The 27,448-nt window shown below is 36.8% G+C and overlaps 1 protein-coding gene across 1 annotated transcript; it reads right to left on the reverse strand.

Moving 5' to 3' along the window:
• Positions 1–4,792: 4,792 nt before the first annotated feature.
• LOC149844906 (uncharacterized) lies at positions 4,793–25,765 on the reverse strand. The gene is made up of 3 exons (XM_089995359.1): positions 25,645–25,765; positions 25,468–25,548; positions 4,793–6,116 (listed from the first exon to the last, which is right to left on the reverse strand). Exon 3 carries the CDS (start codon positions 6,057–6,059, stop codon positions 4,998–5,000), a length of 1,062 nt encoding a protein of 353 aa, XP_089851485.1. The 5' UTR covers positions 6,060–6,116; positions 25,468–25,548; positions 25,645–25,765; the 3' UTR covers positions 4,793–4,997.
• Positions 25,766–27,448: the final 1,683 nt, after the last annotated feature.

A 27,448-nucleotide genomic window follows, 5' to 3' on the forward strand; every position in this document is an offset into this window, starting at 1 on the left:
ATATATTGATGCAATTGATTCAAAAGAGGTATCAGAATGGAAAAAAGCTATGGATGAAAAAAATGAATCTATTAAAAAGAATAAAGTCTGGGACTTAACTGATCTTCCTGAGGAAAGAAAACCAGTTGGTTGTAAATGGGTTCTTAAGAAAAAATATAAAGCAGATGGATCTATCGATAAATTTAAAGCAAGACTAGTCGCGAAAGGTTTTTCCCAAAAGAAGGGAATCGATTATACGAAAACCTATTCGCCAGTTGCTAAATTTATGTTCATTAGGATAATATTATTCATAGCTGCTCATTATGACCTGGATATATGGCAGATGGATATAAAGACTGTCTTCCTAAATAGTGACTTAAAGGAAGATATATATATATCTCAGCCAGAAGGCTATGTGATAAATGATGATAAAGTGTACAAGTTGAAAAAATCCTTGTACGGATTGAAACAATCGCCAAGAGAGTGGTATTTGACTTTTCACAAAGCCATAACAAAGATTGGATATGAACCAAACAGTTAGACCACTGCGTATATGTTTGAAAAAGTGGGAGTCTTTTTTGTATCCTATCACTATATGTTGATGACATTTTACTGACTGGGAATGATAATGAAAAGATAGTCAATACAAAGAAATGGTTATATACCAACTTTGAAATGAAAGATATGGGTGAAGCTTCCTATATTCTGGGAATTAAAATCACCCAAAATAGAGATTCAAGAACTCTCTATTTAAGCCAAGAAAGGTACATTGACTATATTCTTAAAAGATACAGAATGCATGACTCCAAACCTATTGGAACTCCTGTTGCAAAAGGAGTAAACTTAAGCAAAAGCGATTGTCCTGGTGAGGGCCAACCAAATCTTAAAATTCCTTATGCTAAGGTCGTTGGAAGCCTAATATATGTGATGCTATGTACAAGACCTGACATAAGCTTTGTTGTAGGTCTTGTTAGCAGATATCAAAGTAATCTAGGATGGCCTCACTGGCAAGCCGTAAAGAAAATTTTTCGATACCTAAAAGGTTTTAAAGGCTTACAACTGAGCTTTCAAGCTAACAATCTTGATTTGATTGGATACTCTTATGTTGACTTTGCAAGGTGCAAAGATGACAACAAATCTACTTCTGGCTATATCTTCCTCTTTGGAGGAAGAGTTGTTGCGTGGTCCTGTAAGTAACAGGATTGTGTGGCTCAGCATACTCAAGAGGCTGAGTATATCATGTGTAATGCAACCACGACATTTGCAGTATGGATCAACAGGTTCATTAAAGATTTAAAGATAGAAATATTATGTGAGCCTGTATCAAGTTGCTATTGCTCTAATGAAAAGTGGAGTTGATAGCTCCAAGAGCAAGCATATAATGATGAAATACCACTACATACATGATATGATTGAAAACAATGAAATAACTGTAGACTACCTTCCTACATTGAATATGGTAGCGGATCCCTTAACTAACGGTATTGCAGAAGACTTGTTTATCAAGCATGTTGCCCGAATGGGATTAAAATATATATGATTACGAAGGAAATCCTTAATGGAAAATCCATAATCAATTCAAGGAAGCATACAATAGTGGGAGCAAACTGAACAGTCTCATGTCCAAGTGGGAGATGTTGGTGTGTGTGGCTATGCGCTGCACATTGTGCTTATCCATGAGTAGGCCTGCTCATGGATAAGCTAAGTTCGTTTTACAAATAACCCTTTTCATTTAAAATTCAAACTCTAAGTTTATCAAAAACTTCAGACTCACCGATATTCTCTCAACTGTCTGCTGAGCCGAGAGAGGGAATCCGAAGGCTATATAAACATAGGACTCATACCCTATGAATATATGTGATACAACACACCGTGAAGCCTTTGAAGCAAACCTCCAAGCAGAAAACAATAATCTGCACCTTCTCTTCTTTCTTTCTTCACTCTCTCTCTTTGTTGCCTCTCCTCAACGTCTCTGTTGCCGCCACAACCGAGGACCTTCCGTTGTGCAACCTCAACAGTTATTTTCAGTGTCGGTCTTGGTTTCAACTGTGGCACCCCGCATGTACCCCTTAGTCAAACTCAGTTTGGGCTCGCCCAGCCCTTGGTTCGAAACAATCATCATTCTTGTGTCTGACGGTCACCTACTGCAAACCGTTGCCTCTCTCAGAATCTAGGTGCCGAAAATCTCCAACCAGCCGCCCTCGCCCTCTCCTCACCCTCCCCTGCCGCAGTGCGATGAGGCTCGGCATGACTCCGCCTATGTCATGAGCTGGGCTGGGCACACCCCTCCCACAGCCGTCGAAAACCCATCGGCCGGATTCAGCCAGCTAGCGGGCCCCTTTACCTGTTGAAGGTGACGACAGTGAAGGCAGCGTGATGGCATTAGGGGGCGCCTCCATCGTCATTCCCAACTTTAGAGGGAGGCCCCTTGATGCCCTAACAAGCCGAACAAGGTTCTTGAACCGGTTTGACATTGACACAATTGTTGAACCCAATCAGAATGAAAACCATATTGGTTTTCATAAGCAGGATACCGGTTCGGGGTTGACCCAAACCGGTTCTAACCCGATTCCCACTAGATCCCAAGTCCCAAACTAGTTTCCACTGGAATTGAATTCGGATCCACCTCCCCTTTACTTAAAATTAGTAGAGATTGGTTTGAATTCCTTTTTTTATCAAATTTAGATCATTTTAATGCTAACCCCTATCCCAAACCCCAAATCTTGGACCCAACTTACTAAACTTCAATCCAAATTCATCACCAATACACTTAGACCCAATCAAAAAACCTATAAACCTAAACTCAACCCATGATCCAAATTTGAACTTAACCCAAACTTTAAACCCATCCAATCCATATCCAAACCAAGATCAAACTCGGATTTTGCATGTCCCAAGACTCAGTTCCATCATGACACGTGAAAGCTCTATGTTTGACCCCAGAAGTGACATGCATCGATTGCAGCAACAATTTTCAAAGAACTCTCACCTTGAAGACAAGGCAAATTTGAGAGGTAGATTGTTATGAACCGTTCCAGATTCGACAATGAGAAGCCATTCAAGGATCCGTTCAAGAGACACACTGGAGGCCCCTTTCTTATTTGGATTCTTATTTTTTATCTTTTATTTTTTTAGGACTCTTAAGTAGACTCTATAAATAAGTTTTATTATTTTTTATTAATTATAAATAAAATTAGTGAATTATTTTCCTTTTTGTTTTCAAATTCTTTACCTATTTGTGTTTAAGACGCACCCTCTCGTTGCCCTCTCGAGACCTTTTGGTAGAATATGTTCCATCCTAGGTAGCTGTCAATTCCATGCTTTAGTGTAAATACAATGTCATTTCCCATCTCAAATGCATTAACTCCCATCCCAGCTACCAGTTTCCAAACAGCCACCTGGTGTTAGTTTGACCAACATTTTGCCAAATGCTTTGAATTCTATCCCAGTTCCTAGATTCCAAACAGGCCCTACATTGAACTCAAATTACTCCCTTTTGTCATTAAATGTTATAATACAACTAATTTTTTGCCCCATAGTGTCCTTCGTTGGTTCTTTATTAGTACAAAGTAAGCTCTCAAGACATGTATTTTTCCTTTTTTAATCAATAAAAATTATTTTTTTGTATTTTAATATATAAAAATACATTTTATAGAAATATTATTAAAAGGCATTACTTTTTTTTAAATAATGTCAATATATGTTAAGGTTGTCTAACCGTGTGTGATAGCATGTCCAACTTGTGACACGCTGAAATGGCATGTCATTGTGACATAGGACATAATTTCCAGCTTTCCATCCGTGAGAATGAAAGCAAGGTGGTTAAAGCTGGGGGTGAATTAGATAGCTGGATTGTTAGGTCGCACTATCATAATGGAGGTGTCTCATGCTCAAATCCATGGGTTTAACCCTTGGTTTGCCTAAACAATGGATATGGTTAAAGCCCAGTACCCCCGGAGAGGGGTGCTTGGCTTTGACCCTTTGATAGGAGCAGCACAGTGCATGCGAAACAAGACCTAGATAGACTCGTGGACTCGCAATGGTACTTCCTATTATGGATTCCAAACGATCTTAGCTAAGAGTAGACCAATCTTAATTTTATGAGCCCCATCCAAAATGTGGCATGCTTGTTCAGTTGTTCTGCAAGGAGAGGCTGAGTGATATGATTGAAAATAGTGTGAATATTCATCATCCCAGATGGCGTTGATTGAATTAGTAGGCCTGTAGGATCTTTTTCATAAGTGCAACCAAAATTTTGCCTAAGCTTAACATATAGCAATGGTTGATAGAGTAGCCGAAACAATCTAAAAAGTAAAGCCAATGATGAACGTGTGGCAGCACAAAAGGTAAGGACTGTGTCCAGACCTGATATACCTGTGCCATTGTGTACTTGTCTCGACCTGATCATACGAAGCTGTTGGCATGTCACAGTTGGGCTTAGGATTCCAAGCCACCACCTGAGCTGCTTGGCCTTGAAATTAGTTCATCAAGGATCCCAGGTAGCAAATTTGTGATAAAAAAAGACGGTAGGATTACTATGCATTGGTTATAAAAGTGAAGATACTTAAATCATAAAAGGAAATGCACTTAATCTTGCAGATCTTGAAATTGTGAAGGAATTGTTTTCATGGTGAGCTTTTAGACTTCAGAGATAAAAGCAGGGTCCAAAATTGCTCATGGATGCTGCACCCTGCAGGTAGCTTTAATGCCTACAAAAAAGAAAAAGATCACACAATTCACAGCCAAGTGCCTTCACAAATGGCGTCATTCTTCTCTCATCCACTCTTTCCAAGAAAACTGGGCTCACAAAGTGATCGATTTTCTCATATCTGGAAAAGCAGGGAGTGGTGAACTGATATATCAGTCATTTGGATGGCTACACCAGAAAAAGCACCATTTCCTTCATCTTATGCACTTTCCAAATCTTATGACAGAAAAAAACTTCCAGAGTATATTTCCCATTTTTTGCACTGAGATCCCAACTTGTCCAAAAACTCGGCACCCAATTAATTGAAACATCACTTATCGGAACGTAAACAACTGCCTGGTAGAAGGAACCTGAATCTGTCAGCATTCTTAATGAGATAAGAAGGAAGATTAACAGAAGAAAATGATCTTGGAATTGAACCCATCTTCTTGATCAGCTCCCTATACGTGTACTCTTCAGGAAGCATATCAAACAGATCATTCCCATCGCAGATGATTTTCTGTATCCTTTCATGGTTCAAGTAATGTGCATACTTAACACGGTCAGTGTGGCTGTATCTGTTCATCTTTAGCACAAAATCACTGAGATAACGAAAGCAGAAACTACAGTGCCAACCAGAATCTGCAAATATAGCATCTGATTGTCGCGAGTGCCGGTAACGTGTTTGTTGATTATAAACATGAACAGAAGCTCTCCAACTGTTTGTGTCGACAGGGAACTCAAATGAGTAGAGATAGTTCCTTAGCTCAAGGTGGGTAACTGGTGGTATTCGATCACACCATCTAAGTAAATTGATTGTGTGTGAACTAGGGATCTCATCTGTGTCTGACATAATGAGGTCACCGGGTGATATACTAGAGCGCTTTAAGAGCACATTGACTGAAACACGATGTAAGGCTTCAATTGCAAATGGGCTGCTGTCTTTCAGGAATGCTTGACTGATCAATGTCCCATAGACCAGTTTAGGTTCAACAAAATTGAATCGGGCATGGTTTTGGTGAAAGAAAAGAGGTTTGGGCAAGCCGGTGAAGGTGGTATTGGATTCAAGGATGATAAATTGTGTCACAAGGGGGAACAGCTCATGCATCCGGATTTCAAGCATGTCAAGTTCATTGCTGAAGATAACAGCATCAAACACTCGGCGTGGCTCAGGGAGGGCAGTCCAGCCATGGAGATAGCATAGATGATGCATTGATACATTCTCAGCATAGTAGTGAGGAATGTAGTTGAAGGATTGAGGACTGCTGTCCCAGAGAGGACGTAATAAGTAGGATATTTTCTGACCATGCAAATATATCTCTATAGTGGATATAGAAATAATGATGATGATGATAAGTAGCAAAAATGTCTTCGGTCGAGTTCTTTTTGTCATAGGACGGAAGGGTAGAGATGTTCATTTTTGCTGAGTTCAACCGTCTACTTGCACCATCTGTTAAGGAAAAGAAACATGACAAGCATCATGGAGATGCCACTGATTGTAATAAGTTCATGCAAAATGCAGCCATCTATGAATGTAAGGGGAATAAGTTGCCAAATCAGCCTAAAAAGGAAATAACTAGGATGCAGAAATAAAGTACTTAAAAAATCTTTCTCAATATTTATAAGCAGTTACTCTAGAATTCTGAACTGATATGCTGAGCAAAATAGAATGAAGCATGCACGAGTTTGAGAGTGTGCACACACACACACAAATTCTTATAAGAATTGCTAAAACACAAAGCCTCCAAACTGTTTCCAAGTTGGATAAGCAACACTAGATATGAAAGTCATAAGTTCAAATCGTCAAATAACTGCATCATGATCATATGGTAAATTGTAAAGTAGAAAACAAGAGGTACAGAAAAGAGCATTTAGTTGTTCCATGTTACAAGATTTTCCATCCAATTTTTGGATGTTGCATTCAACAAGAAAACACCTTGGCATTTCCAAATGCAACACATTCGTTCAGATAACACAATGGTAAAAGTCAAAAGGATTCATCAGGAAAAGCCAATCAGTGATCACGGGTCCATTTCCCGGAGCGACATGATCAATACAATGAAACAATGAAAACCCTTGAACACAAGGCTTCTTCCATGTTGAACTTCCATAATGTGCATATACTTAAGGTGAATTATCAACGACCACCATATGCATGTCAGCAAATGAGAAGCATGCAATTTGAAATTTCTGTCCCAAGCCCGGATAAAGGAGGAGGGTTGCGGTAGGCCTGTGACAGCCAACATAAAAACTTAGTCATACCCTATGAATATGAACCAATATGAGAATTTCGTTGGGGCGTTCCCTACTGAGCGATGCGTTGTACTCTATAGGCCCGGAGGCAATGATAAATGGGCAAGGGTTGCTAGGTCGTCGCCCGGAAGCGACGCGTCACACCGGCGCCCGGGTGTGGTGTCAAATAGGCAAGGGTTCCCTCACTTTGTTGGACGGGTAGGGGTAAAGAAGTTAGTCCAAGACCATAAACTTAGGTTAGCCTCTTGGAACATAGGGTCTTTAACTGGTAAGTTGGTAGAGTTAGTAGATGTTATGTGTAGGAGAAAGATTGATATTTTATGTCTACAAGAGACCAAATGGGTAGGTGAGAAAGCAAAAGTGATAGAACCTTGGGGATATAAGATTTGGTATACAGGAATAAATAGGAATAGGAATGGAGTAGGGATTGTTATGAGTCGTGAGTTTATAGATAATGTAGTTGAGGTCCGTAGGAAGGGTGATAGGATTTTACTTATTAAATTAGTATTAGGTACAGATATTATTAATATTATTAGTGTTTATGCTCCTCAAGTAGGTTTAGATGATTCCATTAAGCATCAATTTTGGGAAGATTTAGATGGAGTAGTACAAGGGATATCTTATGGAGAAAGGCTTTTTATCGGCGGTGACCTTAATGGGCATGTAGGCATTAGTAGGGATGATTTTGAGAGTATCCATGAAGGCTATGGTATAGGAGAAAGAAACGAAAGTGGAGAAAGGATTTTAGATTTTGGTTTGTCCTATGATATGATCTTAGCAAACACTTGGTTTAGGAAGAGGGAGTCTCACTTAGTAACATTTAAAAGTGGGGTTAATACGAGTCAGATAGATTTTTTCCTACTTAGAAAGAGAGATAGGGGTTGTTGCATCGATTGTAAGGTTATACCGGGAGAAAGTGTAGCTACACAACATAGAGTCTTAATTTTAGATCTTAGAATTAGACAATGCCGCAAAAGGGATAGATATAGGATAGATCCTAGAATTAAGTGGTGGGCACTGAAAGGAGCTAAACAAGGAATGTTTATAGAACAGGTAGTTAAGGAAGCTGATTGGTGTCTCGAGGAGGATTCAGAATCAATGTGGAATAAGATAGCGGGTGGCATGAGAAATGTGGCTAAGAAGGTATTAGGTGAGTCTAAAGGCGGTGCACCGCTAGATAAGGATACATCGTGATGGAACGAGGATGTCAAATTAGCTATTAAGGTTAAAAGAGAGTGTTATAGAAATCTAAGTAAGAGTCGTGATAAGGAGAATTTGGAGAAGTATATGATAGCAAAGAAGGAAGCTAAAAAAATAGTTCGGAACGCGAAGGATAAGGTATATAAGGAGGTTTATGACAAGTTGGATATCAAAGAAGGCGATAAGGATATTTATAGGCTTGCAAAGATGAGAGATAGGAAATCGAGGGATCTGGGTATGGTTAGATGTATCAAAGATGAAGCACAAAGGGTTTTAGTCAAAGATGAGGAGATTAAGGAGAGATGGAAAAATTATTTTGATAAGCTATTTAATGAAGGTCATGCTCAGGATCTTGGAGACTTCTCTATTCCTTTTCATGAGATGAATCGTGACTTCATGCGCAAGATTCAAAAGAAAGAAATTGCAGAGGCTTTGAAGAAAATGAAATCAAGAAGGGCAGTTGGCCCAGATGGTATTCCTATCGAGGCTTGGAAATGCTTGGGAGAGAAAGGTTTAGAATGGTTGACAAATCTTTTTAACAAGATTTGGCGGACAAATAAGATGCCTAATGAGTGGAGGAAGAGTACTTTGGTGCCTCTATATAAAAATAAGGGTGATATACAAGATTGCACAAACTATCGTGGTATAAAACTCATGAGTCATACTATGAAACTTTGGGAGAGGGTGATTGAGTCTAGGTTGAGGAAGGTTGTCATGATATCGGAGAATCAATTTGGTTTTATGCCCGGAAGATCAACTATGGAAGCTATACATCTTCTTAGACAACTTATCGAGAGAAATAGAGAGAGGAATAAAGATTTGCATATGGTTTTTATTGATTTAGAGAAGGCATACGATAGAGTACCTAGGGACGTTCTCTGGTGGACAATGATGAAGAAAGGTGTTTCTCTCAAGTACATTAAAATAATTAAAGATATGTATGAAGGAGTAGTAACCAATGTCCGCACTTGTGGAGGGGTGACAACCAATTTTCCTATAACGGTTGGGTTACATCAAGGATCTGCTTTAAGCCCTTTCCTATTTGCTATAGTGATGGATGAGCTTACGAGATCAATTCAAGAAAATGTGTCGTGGTGTATGTTGTTTGCTGATGATATTGTTTTGATTGATGAGTCTAGAGCTGGGGTTAATGCTAAGTTAGAATTATGGAGACAGACATTGGAAGCAAGAGGTTTTAAGTTGAGTAAGAGTAAGACAGAATACATGGGATGTCGGTTTAGTAAGCAACGAAGTAATGATGAGAGTGTAGTGAAGCTTGGTGAGCAAGAAATACCGATGGATGATTGTTTCAAATATTTGGGATCTATCATTCAAAAGTATGGAGAAATTGATGGAGATGTAAATCATAGGATAAAGGTTGGGTGGATGAAATGGAAAAGTGCAACTGGAGTGTTGTGCGATCGTAGAATGTCATTGCGATTGAAGGGAAAGTTTTATAGGACGACTATTAGGCCTGCTTTACTATATGGTACGGAATGTTGGGCTGCCAAGAGACATCATATTCAAAAAATGAGTGTAGCTGAGATGCGTATGCTGAGATGGATGTGTGGAAATACAATAAAAGATAAGATTCGGAACGAGGAGATACGTAAGAAGGTAGGCGTTGCACCCACTGAAAATAAGATGAGAGAGAATCGTTTACGGTGGTTTGGACATATTCGGCGAATGCCTAATGATGCTCCAGTTAGAAGGATGGAGAAATGGGAAAATATATTAGTTAAAAGAGGTCGGGGTAGGCCTAGGAAGACATGGATGGAGGTGATAGGAAAGGATATGAATGCTTTGAACCTCACCAAGGACATGGCATTGGATAGAAATGATTGGAGGAGAAGGATTCATGTGGAAGACCCATAATGATTTTTTTTTTTGGTTCATATCGCCGACCCCAATTATTTTGGGATGAAGGCGTAGTTGCTGTTGTTGTTGTTGTTGTTGTATGGTAATTAAATGCACTACAACCAACTAAATTTCCATCTGCCATATACGAACCATATCCAGATGAAACACACTGGCTTCAACATGAAATACACTGCCAAGGATGCATAACAGACAAACTACTTGTCTTACAGGACCCTTCATGATCTGTAATGATGTTAAAGTCACAGTTGGATTCACTGTTTCATTTGAACCAGAACATAACAAAACAGAACTTGATTAGCATGATAAACAACAGAGTCAAAATTTGTTCATCCACAAACTGATTGTTTCCTGCTCAAGAACTATCTTATGCAAACTGCCATCAAATCCATAGTAGCATGGAGTACTCCCCTGACCAGATAGAGTTGAAGCAGAACATGAAGAAAAACACTCGACAGACTGGCATTTTATTCATAGAAAGTTCATTTTAGATTTGCTGCTAAATGCCCTTCAGCTCATTTCAAGTTAGTTTCAATCAAGTGCACATGCATCTTTTCTCATTTTTCTTTTTGATGGGCAAATTGGGAGATAACTCCAGTGAGGTTTGAATCCGAAACTCCTTGGTTATGATAGTGTGACCCAATTATCCAGCTATCTCTTTCGATGCCAGTTCACATATACCTTTTATGCAATAACTCTTCAAATTTCATAAAGCACCATCAAATCCATGATAGCAACACATATTCCTGCGACCAGGAAGAGTTGTGGAGCATCAAAAGACGGTAAGATTGGCATTTTATAGCTAGAAGGTTTATTATAGATTTTCTGACATGCCTTTAAGTTCCTTTCCAGTTATTTCCAATCAATTGACATATGTTTAAGGTTTCACTTCATATATTTACAGATTTGATTACTCTGCCACTTTCTAGATTGAAATTTCACATATATGCTTTACACGGCTATTTTTCAAGTTTTCCCCATGTGAAGCACCCTTAGTTGTCATAGGTGCTAGGCGGAGCCTAGGCGGTGAGCCCCTAAAAAGGCCTACGGCACCTAGGCGGGGCCTAGGCGGTACCCAAAATAAATAAAAAAAAATAAAAATATAAAAAAACATAATAAGAAACATGTATACAACATAAAATCAATCAATAATAAGCAATAGATAAATAATATGTCGTTGAACACTGTAAAACAATTATATTACATAACCATAACCTTCTCAAACAAATTAAGAATAAATTAACAATTGAATAAACAAATCATACAACTAACAATGTGAATAAACAATACACAAAAAATAAAATCATGTATACAAAATAATTAACAACAATAGACAAATAATATGTCTTCTTATTCTTCTCAACAATAGACATAATATAAGCAATAGACAAATAACATGTCTTTTCTTTCTTCTTATTCTTCTTCTTCTTCTCCTCCTCAAAGAAGAAAACAAATGATGTCTTTGAAAAATATCTTCAAAAAAAAAAACTTCGAAAAAAAAAGCCTAGGCGGTGACAGCCTAGGTGGCTGTGCGGCAAAATAGGGCCCCACCGCCTAGACCTGGTCGCTCAGGCGGTGGGGCTGCACCTAGGTCACCTAGGCGGTGCCTGGCCACCTTTGACAACTAAGGAAGCACCCCAGGTTCATGGCCATAAAAACAGAGGCACTGTAATGATGAGACAGCAGTGTGAAGCCTTTGAAGGCTTATATAGCAGTTTTTGAACTTCACAAAAATATCATTGATGGACTATCTACTACAAAAAAATCAATAACTTCAATTCTTCTCAAGCACTAAACAAGACATGACCCCATAAAGTCCTCTTGAAATCTGATAGGATAGAGAGGGAGAAAGACTAGGGTTTCACCAAGAAGACCAAAGAGAGAAGCAACAAAAATGTTTGCTATATTTCATATTGTGAGAGGACTTACCTCTTTACATAAAAAGGGTCAACCCTCTTTAGTGTACAATAAAGAATGAAACAAAGACTAAAATGCCCCCTAGTATTAGGTAATATACAATAAGTCCTAATACAAACTATATTACATAGAAATGTAAAACACTATATTATATAGTTACGTAGTTCTCAATACTCTTCTTCAAACTTGAGAGGATGCAAAGGAATCATTCTAAGTTTGGAAAAGAAAGTATTGAAGTGCGAGGGAGAAAGACTTTTGTAAACACATCTGCAATCTGATTTTTTGAAATGACATGCTCCAAATTTATAATCCCATCTTCATAAGTCCTTGTATAATGGCAGTCTATTTCAATGTGCTTGGTACGCTCATGAAACTCTGAATTCTTGACAATATGAATAGCACTCATATTATCACAATATATCTGAGTTTTCTTTTCATATGAAATTCCTAATTCATTTAATAGCTATCGTATCCAAATAATTTCAGCAACGACTTGAGTCATGGCTCTGTATTCGGCTTTCGCAGTAGACAAAGCAAACATCTATTGTTTCTTGCTCTTCCATGAAATCGGAGAGTTTCCAAGAAAAACATAGAACCCGACAGTGGAAAGTCTATCTCTAGTGGATCCTCCAAAATCAGCATCACAAAAGGCTTTCAACTCTTTGCCAGATGAAGATGAGAAAAACATACCATAGTGTATAGAATCTCTGACATACCTCATGATTCTGAGTATAGTTGCCAAGTGAATTGATCTGGGGGCACTCATAAATTGACTAGCTAAGTAAACTTCATGAGTTATATTTGGCCTGGATATAGTCAAGTATATAAGGCTCCCGACTAATTGCTTGTATACAACAGGAACTTCTAGCTCAACACCATCATAGGTCTTCATGTTCAAATTTGCCAACATGGGGGAATTTACTCCTTTTGAGTCAACTAATCTTGTTTTTACGACCAAATCTATAGCATACTTATATTGAGACAAGTACAGTCCCCTTGGAGAGTAAGCTATCTCGAGCCTAATAAAATACTTTAAATGCTCTAAGTTTTTCATCTCAAACATGTTGGCTAGTTTCTTTTTTGGCTGTTCAATCTTCTTTATGTCATCTCCAATGAGAATCATATCACCTACGTATGATGTTGTTGGGGTTTGTAGAACTTAGAGTTTACGATGTTTCTCAAGTTTTTCTTGATAATGGATCATGTGAAATGATTTTTCCAAGTGTAAGCTTATTGTAGGATGACAGTAAGGCCTTAGTTAAACATGATGCTTTTGGGGAATGTAGGTGACCCCATGTGTGTAATAAAGTGATTGCACAAATTAGATAATTAATTTCATAAGTTAAGAACTTAATAATAGCTTGTTGGGCAAGGCCCTGTATATCTAGAAGGTACATTGAGAACTAATGTAAAAATAAACTTTAATTAAATATAGAACAAGTTGCACAGAGATTGTTTGGTTACATCCTGAAAGATGGGGTAGCCTGTCACCTTGAGTGACCTTGTACTTGTCTTGTAAGCAAGTTTGCACCAACCCCGTGGGATGTGATGTAAAAACCAATATTTTTCTTTAACAATTAAAATAAATAAATGATGAACTTTATCTGCATCTATGATATGAGAGCATTTTTTTTATTTTTTTATTTTTTTATTTTTTTTTATTTTGTTAATTTTGAATTATTATGAAATTAAGTCTCGAGTTATGAAGAACATTGCAAGAATAATTGTAAAATTTAAAATATGTGGACTAAACAAGAAATTAAATGATTTGTATATGTTTAGATTATAGACATTGGATTTGGATATAAATTCTAGCATTCAGATCAAATATGGATTTGAAGTAATAATTTGGATTGGATCTAATTTAAAATATTACTTGGATCCAATCTCATTGAATTTGACCATAAGGTGGGACGCTCCGAAAAATGTTATTAGTGTTTTAGCAGAATTTTTGGCTGATAGGTAGCTCACCTATTAAATCTGAGTTGACCTTGACGTTCTTCATTTCGAGGGTATCGAAATCAACTATTTATATGCTCAAGTTGGGGTTCATTTGAGTGTTTTATCATTAACCAAAATTTATGCCTAATTGTAGGTCAAAATCAATATTTTTTGGTGTCGACTAATTTTTTTTGCTAATCCGTATGTGTATGATTAAATCTAAGATCAACATGATGATCTATGTTTCAAGAGTTATCAAATCGACTATTTAAACGTCAAATTTTGTTGAGTCTTTGGGTCTGTAGGCCTCCCAGAAGGTTAGCATATTACTAGAGCTCAAGCCATGGTAAGAAGTCTTCATTTTTTTTTCTAGCTTAATTAATTTCAAAATCTAATGAGTTAAGAGCCATAATTTATTTTTTTATTTTATTTATAAAATAAATTTCTCCCATTCTCATTTGAGTTCTCAAATTATTCTCTCTCTTCCATCTTCTTCCTTCTTTTTGAAGTTTTTTCAGCAGTCACTAAAGCTCCTCCAAGGTTTGAAGATGCGAGACGAAGGTTATTTTTCATTTAAGAACCTGATTTCCTTTTTGTCTAAAGGATCTATCAATTTTTTGAAATGAAATGGGGATCTTCGAAACACGAGCTTAGATTAACAAGAGCAAGTGTCAAGAATGACACTAAAGCATAACCCTTAAAAAGGGTATAACTGGAAACAAAATAAAAATAAAAATATATTCTTTATTGATATGAAAAACCAATTGCTTAAGAAGCATTGGAGTAAAATACAAGAGGGGCTGCACCCCTTTATATACACAGCTGAAAGAGGACTCAATAGAGCTGTTGGGCACAGTCCAACAGCTCTATTTAGAGCTGTTGGAATGTGTCACTCCAACAGCTCTATTAAGAGCTGTTGGACTGTGTCAGTCCAACAACTCTATTGCTAGTCAAGTCTGGACAGGACTTGACTAGCAACAGTCATTCTAGTTCAAACTGAACTAGATGACATACAACAACAACAACAACAACAACTACGCCTTCATCCCAAAACAATTGGGGTCAGCGATATGAACCAAAAAAGAAATTCATTTTGGGTCTTCCACATGAATCCTTTTCCTCCAATCATTTCTATCCAACGCCATGTCCTCGGTGAGGTTCAAAGCATTCATATCCTTTCCTATCATCTCCATCTAAGTCTTCCTAGGCCTACCCCGACCTCTTTTAACTAATATATTTTCCCATTTCTCCAACCTTCTAACTGGAGCATCATTAGGCCTTCGCCGAATATGTCCAAACCACCGTAAACGATTCTCTCGCATCTTATTTTCAATGGGTGCAACACCTACCTTCTTACGTATCTCTTCGTTCCGAATCTTATCTTTTATTGTATTTCCACACATCCATCTAAGCATCCGCATCTCAGCTACACTCATTTTTTGAATATGATGTCTCTTGGCAGCCCAACATTCCGTACCATATAGTAAAGCGGGTCTAATAGTCGTCCTATAAAACTTTCCCTTCAACCGCAATGGCATTCTACGATCGCACAGCACTCCAGTAGCACTTTTCCATTTCATCCACCCAACCTTTATCCTATGATTTACATCTCCATCAATTTCTCCATACTTTTGAATGATGGATCCCAAATATTTGAAATAATCATTCACCGGTATATCTTGCTCACCAAGCTTCACTACACTCCCATCACTACTTCGTTGCTTACTAAACCGACATTCCATATATTCAGTCTTACTCTTACTCAACTTAAAACCTCTAGCTTCCAATGTCTGTCTCCATAATTCTAACTTAGCATTAACCCCAGCTCTAGACTCATCAATCAAAACAATATCATCAGCAAACAACATACACCACGGTACATTTTCTTGAATTGATCTCGTAAGCTCATCCATCACTATCACAAATAGGAAAGGGCTTAAAGCAGATCCTTGATGTAACCCAACCGTTATCGGAAAATTGGTTGTCACCCCTCCACAAGTGCGGACATTGGTTACTACTCCTTCATACATATCTTTAATTATACTAATGTACTTGAGAGAAACACCTTTCTTCATCATTGTCCACCAGAGAACGTCCTTAGGTACTCTATCGTATGCCTTCTCTAAATCAATAAAAACCATATGCAAATCTTTGTTCCTCTCTCTATATCTTTCAATAAGTTGTCTAAGAAGATGTATAGCTTCCATAGTTGATCTTCCAGGCATAAAACCAAATTGATTCTCCGATATCATGACAACCTTCCTCAACCTAGACTCAATCACCCTCTCCCAAAGTTTCATAGTATGACTCATGAGTTTTATACCACGATAGTTTGTGCAATCTTGTATATCACCCTTATTCTTATATAAAGGCACCAAAGTACTCTTCCTCCACTCATTAGGCATCTTATTTGTTCGCCAAATCAAGTTAAAAAGATTTGTCAACCATTCTAAACCTTTCTCTCCCAAGCATTTCCAAGCCTCGATAGGTATACCATCTGGGCCAACTGCCCTTCTTGATTTCATTTTCTTCAAAGCCTCTGCAATTTCTTTCTTTTGAATCTTGCGCATGAAGTCACGATTTATCTCATGAAAAGGAATGGAGAAGTCTCCAAGATCTTGAGCATGACTATCATTAAATAGCTTATCAAAATAATCTTTCCATCTCTCCTTAATCTCCTCATCTTTGACTAAAACCCTTTGCGTTTCATCTTTGATACATCTAACCATACCCAAATCCTTCGATTTCCTATCTCTCATCTTTGCAAGCCTATAAATATCCTTCTCGCCTTCTTTGGTATCCAACTTGTCATAAACCTCCTTATATACCTTAGCCCTCGCGTTTCGAACAACTTTTTTTAGCTTCCTTCTTTGCTATCATATACTTCTCCAAATTCTCATTATCACGACTCTTACTTAGATTTCTATAACACTCTCTTTTAACCTTAATAGCTAATTTGACATCCTCGTTCCACCATGATGTATCCTTACCTAGTGGTGCACCGCCTTTAGACTCACCCAATACCTCCTTAGCTACTTTTCTCATACCACCCGCTATCTTATTCCACATTGATTCTGAATCCTCCTCGAGACACCAATCAACTTCCTTAACTACCTGCTCTACAAACATTCCTTGTTTAGCTCCTTTCAGTGCCCACCACTTAATTCTAGGATCTATCCTATGTCTATCCCTTTTGCGGCATTGTCTAATTCTAAGATCTAAAATTAAGACTCTATGTTGTGTAGCTACACTTTCTCCCGGTATAACCTTACAATCGATGCAACAACCCCTATCTCTCTTTCTAAGTAGGAAAAAATCTATCTGACTCGTATTAACCCCACTTTTAAATGTTACTAAGTGAGACTCCCTCTTCCTAAACCAAGTGTTTGCTAAGATCATATCATAGGACAAACCAAAATCTAAAATCCTTTCTCCACTTTCGTTTCTTTCTCCTATACCATAGCCTTCATGGATACTCTCAAAATCATCCCTACTAATGCCTACATGCCCATTAAGGTCACCGCCGATAAAAAGCCTTTCTCCATAAGATATCCCTTGTACTACTCCATCTAAATCTTCCCAAAATTGATGCTTAATGGAATCATCTAAACCTACTTGAGGTGCGTAAAATTCTATCACCCTTCCTACGGACCTCAACTACATTATCTATAAACTGACGACTCATAACAATCCCTACTCCATTCCTATTCCTATTTATTCCTGTATACCAAATCTTATATCCCCAAGGTTCTATCACTTTAGCTTTCTCACCTACCCATTTGGTCTCTTGAAGACATAAAATATCAATCTTTCTCCTACACATAACATCTACTAACTCTACCAACTTAGCAGTTAAAGACCCTATGTTCCAAGTGGCTAACCTAATTTTATGGTCTTGGACTAACTTCTTTACCCCCACCCGTCCAACAAAGTGAGGGAACCCTTGCCTATTTGACACCACACCCGGGCGCCGGTGTGACGCGTCGCTTCTGGGCGACGACCTAGCAACCCTTGCACATTTATCACTGCCTCCGGGCCTAGAGAGTACAGCGCGTCGCTCAGTAGGGAACGCCCCAACGAAATTCTCATATTGGTTCATTTTCATAGGATATAACAAAGTTTTTATGCTGGCTGTCACAGGCCTACCGCAACCCTCCTCCTTTATCCGGGCTTGGGACCGGCAGTGTATAACTACACAGGCGGAGTTAAACTGAACTAGATGACATAAAGACAAAAAATAAAAAATAAAGGAAAAAAATTACAGAAAAGAAAGAAATGAAAAATGTATATATATATATATAATAATATAATATTATTATATATACATATATGTACAGTTTTACATTTTAACACTCCCCCTCAAACTTACGGTACAATGAGCGAAAGTTTGTCTAAGAGAAAGTGAAATCGGGGAGCAGCGAGAGGCTTTGTAAAGAAGTCTGCTAACTGATATTCTGAAGTGACATATGGCAGATCAATTATCCCGTGTAGATATTCCTCTCTGACGTAGTGACAATCCATTTCGATGTGTTTGGTGCGTTCGTGGAATGGTCTGTTACTGGCAATGTAGATCGCACTTTTGTTGTCACAACACATTTGTGAAGCCTTTGTTGCTTCAACTCCCATGTCAGCAAGCAGTCGTCGGAGCCAAACTACTTCCATGGTCGTGGTTGCCATGGCTCTGTATTCAGCTTCGGTGGATGAGAGAGATACCTTCTGCTGCTTTTTACACCTCCACGAGATTAATGATTCCCCTAAAAAGACACAAAAGCCAGTGGTTGAGTGTCTGTTATTGGGATCACCTCCCCAATCAGCATCAGTATATGCAATTAAATCAAGAGAAGAGGAGGAATATAAGAAAAGTCCTCGTGAAAGAGAGGACTTGATGTATCTGATAATACGCATGACTGCTCCCATATGAACAGAAGTAGGAGCATGTTGAAATTGACTTGCTGTATGAACAGCATGTGCTATATCTGGTCTGGTAATGGATAGATAGGAAAGTGCCCCGACAAGCTGTCTGTAAGGAGTAGGGTCTGCAAGAAGTTCTCCATCATCAATCTTCATTTTAACATTAACAACTTCTGGAGTGTCGACTTTCTTATCATCAGTAAAACCAGACCTGAAAACAATATCAAAAGCAAATTTAGTCTGAGATAATAAATATCCTCTAGGAGAATAAGCAACTTCAATGCCTAAAAAATATCTCAACAAGCCCAAATCAGTCATTTCAAAATGAGATTTAAGAAGTGTTTTGATTGTTTCAACTCCCTGTTTATCGCTTCCGGTGATGATCATATCATCCACATAGAGAAGAAGCACAATGATCCCTGCATCAGAATTCTTAATAAACAAAGCAGTGTCAGTTAAACAGAATTGAAAACCAATATCAATCATAACACGACTAAACCTATCATACCAAGCTTTTGGTGCTTGTTTAAGTCCATAAAGAGTTTTTTCTAAGCGAAGGACTTTACCCTTAGGAATACTTAGACCAGGAGGGGGTTCCATATATACTTCTTCAACTAGCTTTTCATTTAAAAAAGCATTTTTGACATCCATTTGAAAAATAGACCATTTTTTGATAGAAGCTAAGGCAATTAAGGTTCGGACAGTAGTCATACGAGCCACCGGAGCAAAGGTTTCTTCATAATCAATCCCATATTCTTGGGCATAACCTTTGGCTACTAAACGGGCTTTATATCTTTCAAGAGTACCATCACTCTTGGTTTTAATTTTATAAACCCATCGACATCCTATAGTTTTCTTCCCTGGAGGAAGATCTTGAATATTCCATGTAGAAGCCTTTTCAAGTGCATCTAATTCAGCTTTCATGGTTTCTATCCATTTGATATCATTTTTTGCTTGAAAATATGTGGATGGTTCTTCATATGAGTGAATTAATGCAATAACTGCCCTATATGTGGGTGAGAAAGACTCGTATGATACAAACTTTCCTGGAGGCCTCGAGATTCGGGTTGATTGTCTAGTTGAAATGTTAGAATATTTCTCAAGTGCACATGGAGGATTAGACTCTTGTCGCCTGGAATATTGAATACTAGTATCTCTATGAACTTCTTCATTTTCAACATTAAGATCAATAATTCTTTGATCATCATCAAAGTTACAGTCAAGGTCATATTCATTAGATGTTGATGTTAGATCTAGCAAAAAGGAGTACTCAGTGACGTCTTTTAATTTTCTAAAATCAAAGAAGCTCTCCTTTTCAAGAAAGGAAACATTTCTAGACACATATAGTTTATTATTTTTGAAGTCAAAACATCTATAACCTTTCTGGTTTTCAGCATATCCTAAAAAGGCACAGGGAATCGCACGAGGGGAAAGTTTATCATTTTTGTCAGTAAATATGAAACATTTGCACCCAAATATTCTTAGTCTAGAGTAGTCTGGAGAAATGTTCATAAGTTTTTCAATGGGAGTGATATTTTGTAACGAAGAAGATGGCATCCTATTAATGAGATATGTGGCAGTTAAGGCAGCTTCTGCCCAAAAGTCTTTTGGGACTTGATTTGCTATTAATAAAGTCCTAGTGGTTTCTATAATATGGCGATGTTTTCGTTCTGCCAGTCCATTTTGTTGAGGTGTATAAGGACAAGATCTTTGATGTGTGATGCCATGCAATTTAAGATAATTTTGAAAATCTGTGGATAAGAACTCTCCCCCTGAATCTGTGCGAAAAATAGTAATATCATTTTGAAACTTGTTTTTAACCATATTATGAAAAGTTTGAAAGTATGAAAATACTTCAAGACTTATGTTTGAGAAAGTACATCCATGTATGTCGGGAGAAATCATCGACAAAAATAACATAGTAAACAAATCCTCCTTTAGAAATTACTGGTGCAGGACCCCAAACATCCGAGTGTATTAATTCAAGTGGTCTTGAAGAGAAAAAGGTTCTGTTCTGAAATGGTAATCTTTTCATTTTGCCGAGAATACAATCTTTACAATCAAATGATTCAGAATTACAAAATTTCCCTAGATTTGGAAAATGTTGGATTTTGGCTATATGTGGGTGACCAAGTCTCTTATGCCACAGTTCCAACTCTATTTTTTGAATATTATAACAAAAAACTTTCTTTGGCATTTCCAAAAAATCCATGTAATAGAGTCCTCCTTCTCTATGGCCTTCCCCAATCAACTTGCCTGACTGGCGATCCTGTACCCAACAACCATGAGAAGAAAAAGAAATATTACACCCATAATCAGAAATTTGAGATACAGATAAAAGATTTAAATTTAATTTGGGAACATGTCTAATTTCTGGAATAAAAAAATTTTTTGTTTTATAAATTTTTTCAAAATTTCCTATTCCTTCTATTTCAAGAGAAGTCCCATCAGCAGTAAAGACCTTTGACACACTTGTTTTATTTTTAACACATTTGGATAGACTTTGATTATTTGGGGTCATATGAAAAGATGCACCAGAGTCAAGAAGCCAAGAAATTTTACCTAGATCAGAAAAAGATGAGGCTGCTGCGCCGGTTGAATCTTCAGATAAGGAAGAGGCACCTTTGATGAGAGGCTGAAGAATCTCCATTAGTTGGGCCAGAAAAACTGGTGCATCCTGATCTTTAGGCTCCGATCCAGCAATTGCAGCTCTTTTTTCTCTCAGCTCCTTAAGTTTGGGACATTGTGGCCTGTAGTGTCCCGGTTCATGACAGTGATGACAAATAACTTTCTTCTTATCATAGTCACCATTTTGTCGGTTAAAGTGAGGAGGCCTATATGATCGAACATGATTCTCTGGTCTAGACACGGCTAAAACGGAATCATCTTCAATTTTTAAAGAACCTTTCCGGAGACGATTTTCTTCCATTGTTAACTCTTCAATAGTTTCAACAATAGAAGGAATTTTTCCCCGGTGAAGTAGGGCCGATTTAGTGGTTTCAAATTCCGGCCTTAATCCAGTGATAAACTGGTAAAAATGTTCGGCATCGAGTTGTTTCTGACGAAGCTCGATGTCTTCGGCACAATGCCACTTTGGTTCTAAAAGGGAAAGTTCTTCCCAAAGTTCGGACAACCCATTGTAATATTCACGAATAGTTTTGTCTCCTTGTGTCATCATTTGAACTTTTTCTTGGAGGTTGCACACGTGTGCAATATCTTTAAGGGAATACATATTCTTAAGGTATTCCCATGCCTTATCGGCATGATCAAATTTGGCAAGACTTGAGCATTTTTTAATGTCAACGCTATTGATAAGTCATGACATTATCTTCGCATGAGATATTCTCCATTCTTTCCATTTCTTCTCGTATGAGGCAATAGCCTTGATTTTCTCTTCTTCCGATAGAGGGACCTCTTTATCTCCCTCCTTTTTAGTAAGAGATAGCTTAGGTTCCGAATTGGAACCATCCACAATCCCCCATAAGCCTTTTCCCCATATATGGTGCTTCATGATTGAAGCCCATGTTACATAGTTCATATCGCTTAGTTTCATAGGCATGATGGTGACTTTATCATTGTCATCCATCGATTACAAGGAGAGAAAGAATAGGGATAGAAGAGAAACAAGAAGGAAAATGAAAAAGAAAAAAAAAAAAACAATACAACAAGATGTGAAATCTTCTCCAATGAAGTGATAAAACACTTCTCTTCAAGTGGCGAACACTTTTGCAAACGGGCACGGAAACCGAGGCAGCTTTTCCTCAAGATTTAGTACTTCTGCGGCTCTGATACCATGAAATGAAATGGGGATCTTCGAAACACGAGCTTAGATTAACAAGAGCAAGTGTCAAGAATGACACTAAAGCATAACCCTTAAAAAGGGTATAACTGGAAACAAAATAAAAATAAAAATGTATTCTTTATTGATATGAAAAACCAATTGCTTAAGAAGCATTGGAGTAAAATACAAGAGGGGTTGCACCCCTTTATATACACAGCTGAAAGAGGACTCAATAGAGCTGTTGGGCACAGTCCAACAGCTCTATTTAGAGCTGTTGGAATGTGTCACTCCAACAGCTCTATTAAGAGCTGTTGGACTGTGTCAGTCCAACAGCTCTATTGCTAGTCAAGTCTGGACAGGACTTGACTAGCAACAGTCATTCTAGTCCAAACTGAACTAGATGACATAAAGACAAAAAATAAAAAATAAAGGAAAAAAATTACAGAAAAGAAAGAAATGAAAAATGTATATATATATATAATAATATAATATTATTATATATACATATATGTACAGTTTTACATTTTAACATTTTTCAGGTAAGATTTACGTAGTAGATGCTTCTTACATACATTAAACATGCATATCTAAGTTATATTTATTTTCAATAGCATATTTACATATTTGGATCTGTTATAAATATTTTTTTTACGAAAAAATCGTTATTTATATTCAAAGAAGGTGAATCATGAGTTTTTCATAAAAATGATCTTAAAAAACATGCCTAAATAGGGTTTCTTTGTTGGTTCGTATTGGATTCCGTTATAACTTGATTATCATTGGTAGTATTCATAAGTTAAACCCATATTGTATTTGATTGAATCTAGAATATTGAGTTTTCAAAGATTTTATGGATTCAAGAAGATTTTTAACAAAAATGTTTTCTGAGAAACCTAAGTTTGTGATGACTGATATGTTATTTCCAACCAGTTTTAAAAATAAATCGATATCTCTTCAAATATTAGTCCAAAAAATCTAAATAAAAATAATAAGTTAATCTATGCATCTTGATCTTGATTTTAGAATCTTGTTTTCCTGATTTGGATCTGTATTGAGGGAAAAATGTTCATTCTAACAAAGATCCAGTTTCGAGCTCTAGTTATAGGACTATTTTGACCTAACTCTGATAAAAGATATAAACGCCTAAGTAACATGACTCCGAATATTTTATAAAATTTTTGGACGAAGATTAACATATAATAACAAAAAGTGTAAAAAGGGTTTTGCTAAAAATATTTTTTATAAATTCCAAGAAAATCTTTAATCTGATAAAAAACTTGTAGTTTGTATATTCAGAATCGAAACTCTGTCAAAATAGGGTTTCGTAAATAATTTTTAATTATTTCTATACTCATTATTTTTTAGATCGGTTTATTTTGTTGTGTTCTTGACAGGTACATGAAGCAACAATAAAAATATCATGATTTGTTATGTGATCTACTATTTCAGACAGATTTTTTAAAACGGTCCATCAGGGATCCAAATTTTTCTGATAACTCATGCTTGCGATTAGTTTGTAATGTGTTTGGATCTTATGTTTTTACTGTTTTTTTGTTATATTCTGCATATTATCAGTGTTTAGAAACCTTATCAAATCATAAACAAAGGGCTAAACATTTACAAAGATCTAAGTTAGAATTTATGCAAACTGAAATTGAAATACATTATCAAATCTTGATTGTCTTGTAAATTAACTGTTTTGATTGATTCTAAAGGAGAGTACATTTGTTTATATGATCATATTCAGTATGTTTAGCTTGTTTAATATCTGAATTCATGCTTGACTTAATGAAAATTGATGATTTGTGTTTGAAAGAATCAAAACCCCGATTTCTCATAAATCGATTTAGGGTTTTGAGCTTTTTCTTGAATTTTGATTCTTCCAAATGCATATGTTGTTGAGATATTGTTTTTCCAAGTTATGTACAATATGAACTGAATTAAGTTATGCATATTTATATTATTTAATTATGGCTACAACTGAATATAATTAAAAATATATAAGTCTTTTCGATTTTGGCTTATGGGGGCCTGGATCGGGTAAATCAACTTATGTGTTTTTTGTTATAGGTTAGTTGTACTGGATTCATTGATTCAATATGTTATCATAGATATTTTAATTAAGTCTGATATGATTTGAGTACTGAAAAAATCAATACACTAATTAGAGTCATGTCGATTTGCTCAGTGAGGGTTTATGGGAGTTCTTATAGGGAAAGTCGGGTTTATGGTTTTAATTATGTTTTGGTGTTTTCTCTAAACTTTTTACAAATTTATTTTTGAATCATATTAGATCTGGTATAAATATTTATCCAAGAGTGACAAAACATGAAAATCCAAGAGGTTGTGCGAAATTCACAATGAATTGTCCCTTAAGAAATTCATTGAACAATTGGTGTGTCGCACTTAACACCAAGCAAACACAACAAAAGAAATTTGGCTGGGCGTTCTCTCACTGGCATAGAGTGTTACCATAGTGCACAAATTATGAGAAATTGTAAGAATATATTTTTGCACAAGAACAATAATATAATATACAAATTGGTAATCCAATTTTTGGAAAATGCATTACAACATACCGAAAATAAGGAACAAGCTTGGACGACTGTGTTAAGCATCTCCTTTGTTCTACACGCAACCCAAAATGTGCACAAAGCTATGACACGAATTCTGAGGTACCCAATTCTAAAGAAAACTCAATTTTTCTTGAAAAAAATATTCAAACGAGGAGATCGAAGAAGAAAAAGATGAGGCAACTGAACTCAACATTGCTATAGCTGACAGAGGTAGCGTCAACAACAGGGTATGATTCCCAAGGCTGGGAATCGAGCACACAAAATGAGGAAAACCTCAACAAAAGGAAATTGGCAACGAAAAACCCAAGAAAAGAAAATTGATGGAATGAGGGAGGAATACATACCTCAACATGCCAATGAGTGTGAAAACGGCCCAGAGGCTTGATTCCCAAAGCAAAGAATTGCATAAAACCCCAAAGAGAACCCTAATTAGGCAAAATAGCTAGGTAAAATCCTTGAATTTGAAACAAATTCGAAGAAGATGATGGGAAAGATAAGAAGGAGAAGAAGATGACACTTACCACCACGTTGTTGGATGGCACAGATCCCGAGTGGAGGGCATGAACCCCTAGGCCAGTGCATTTCCCAAGGAGGAGAGAAGAGGGAGTAGAAGAGAGATTTTTTTCTCAAACCCAAAACGAGAAAAATAAAGGAGGGTGTGTCAACCTCTTGGAAGAAAATTATCAAGAGGATTAAGGGCCCTCTTAGGCGCATCATCCAAACTGGGTTTAATTTGGATCCGGTTTGGATCCATATAGGTTAAAACACTAATTAGATTTTAAAATATATAAACAAATACACATGTACTATATATAGATTATATTTCAAAATAAAATGATTAGAAATAGTTAAAAACATCTTTACTTATCATAAAAACTCATCAAATTTTTTAAATTGGGTCGACCCATTTGGGTCCAAACCCATATGGACTTTGGGTCCATTCTAAAATCCATATATTCTTCTAAAATAAATTATTTCTTCATACGAGCTCGAAATAGCTATGCTAATTCTATATGGTTCATGATTTTGATACTTTCTAAAATAATAATTTATTCAATTAAAATATTCTTGGTAAATTATTTATGACCAAAATACTCTTTGATAGAATTTCTTTCGAAAACTACTAAAATGCATCTAATTAGGCTCAAAACACTTTGAAAACACCTAGATGAGTCATAACTCACTAAAATAAGTAGTTTTTATGATAAATCATATATTTTTAATAGTAATTATCTGAAATAATTCTAGAAAATATCAATTTTACTCTTATTGGTCAAAATGAGTAATTGAGTATGTAAAATACCAATAAATAAAATTTGAAAGATATAAACACATTTCTATCATGAAGATAAAGCTAATTTCTTTATTTATTTATAATATCCAAAATTTAAAGGTTTTACATAAGTGATCCCTCCATCCCCACTTCGAAAGAAAAGACCCTTAAAATGAAGGCTCTTGAGCTGGATGGTTACATAACCATTTCTGGCATCATCCACTCGATGGATCAACTAATCAGACTCAATAAGTTATGTATTTGATTGCCCTATGATAATTTCGGAATTCCTAGAGACAGTTTCCTGGCTAGGCATAGGACTACAGAAGAAACCATACCAGGATCTCATAAGAATTACAGGAACCAGACTCAGACCGTATCCAGTAAAATAATATAATTAATCTTTTTTACATTGAAAATTTGCTCGGGTCGGGCCTAGATCTGGTATGCAATAATCAGCCCTTTGTGTCTGACCCAGATTCTAATCTGACCTTGTTTATCACCAAACCCTGACTCTATAAGGTTTGGTACGGGTTGGATCCAAGTCAAATCTGAACCATTGACACCCTTATTCCTCCTGTCCCAACTATTTAAATGCTGTGATCTGATTACTTGGAAGATGTTCTCAACCGATCCAAGTAAAATAGGCCCAGCTGTGAATTGGTTGAACAGCTGACCCATCAGGCTGCACCTGAATCTGTCCAGATCACGCATCTTGGTTCGGGTTCGAATTTGGTTTATGTCAGGTTAAGAAAATGTAAGCCTTGGCAACCTGTATAATTTAAAGAAATTGAGATATGCATTTTTACGTAAAAGATGAATATATAAAATTCAATCTAGCTATTTGGGTATCCACTATCCAATACAAATCATAATCTAAACCCGACCCGAATAATATTTGGGTCACTATCCTTGTGGCGATCGATATGATCCAGAACTTGAAACTCAGGTCCAGGCTGAATACCAGACACACATACGATCAATTGACAGATAAAATGGTAACTGGTTTGGACAAAGGAAGGTACTGTTCTATTGTCAATTCCAACTGATTC

The sequence above is a fragment of the Nuphar pumila genome, chromosome 2 (genome assembly GCF_984573655.1).
Source record: "Nuphar pumila chromosome 2, dmNupPumi1.hap1.1, whole genome shotgun sequence".
Classification (NCBI taxonomy): Eukaryota; Viridiplantae; Streptophyta; class Magnoliopsida; order Nymphaeales; family Nymphaeaceae; genus Nuphar; species Nuphar pumila.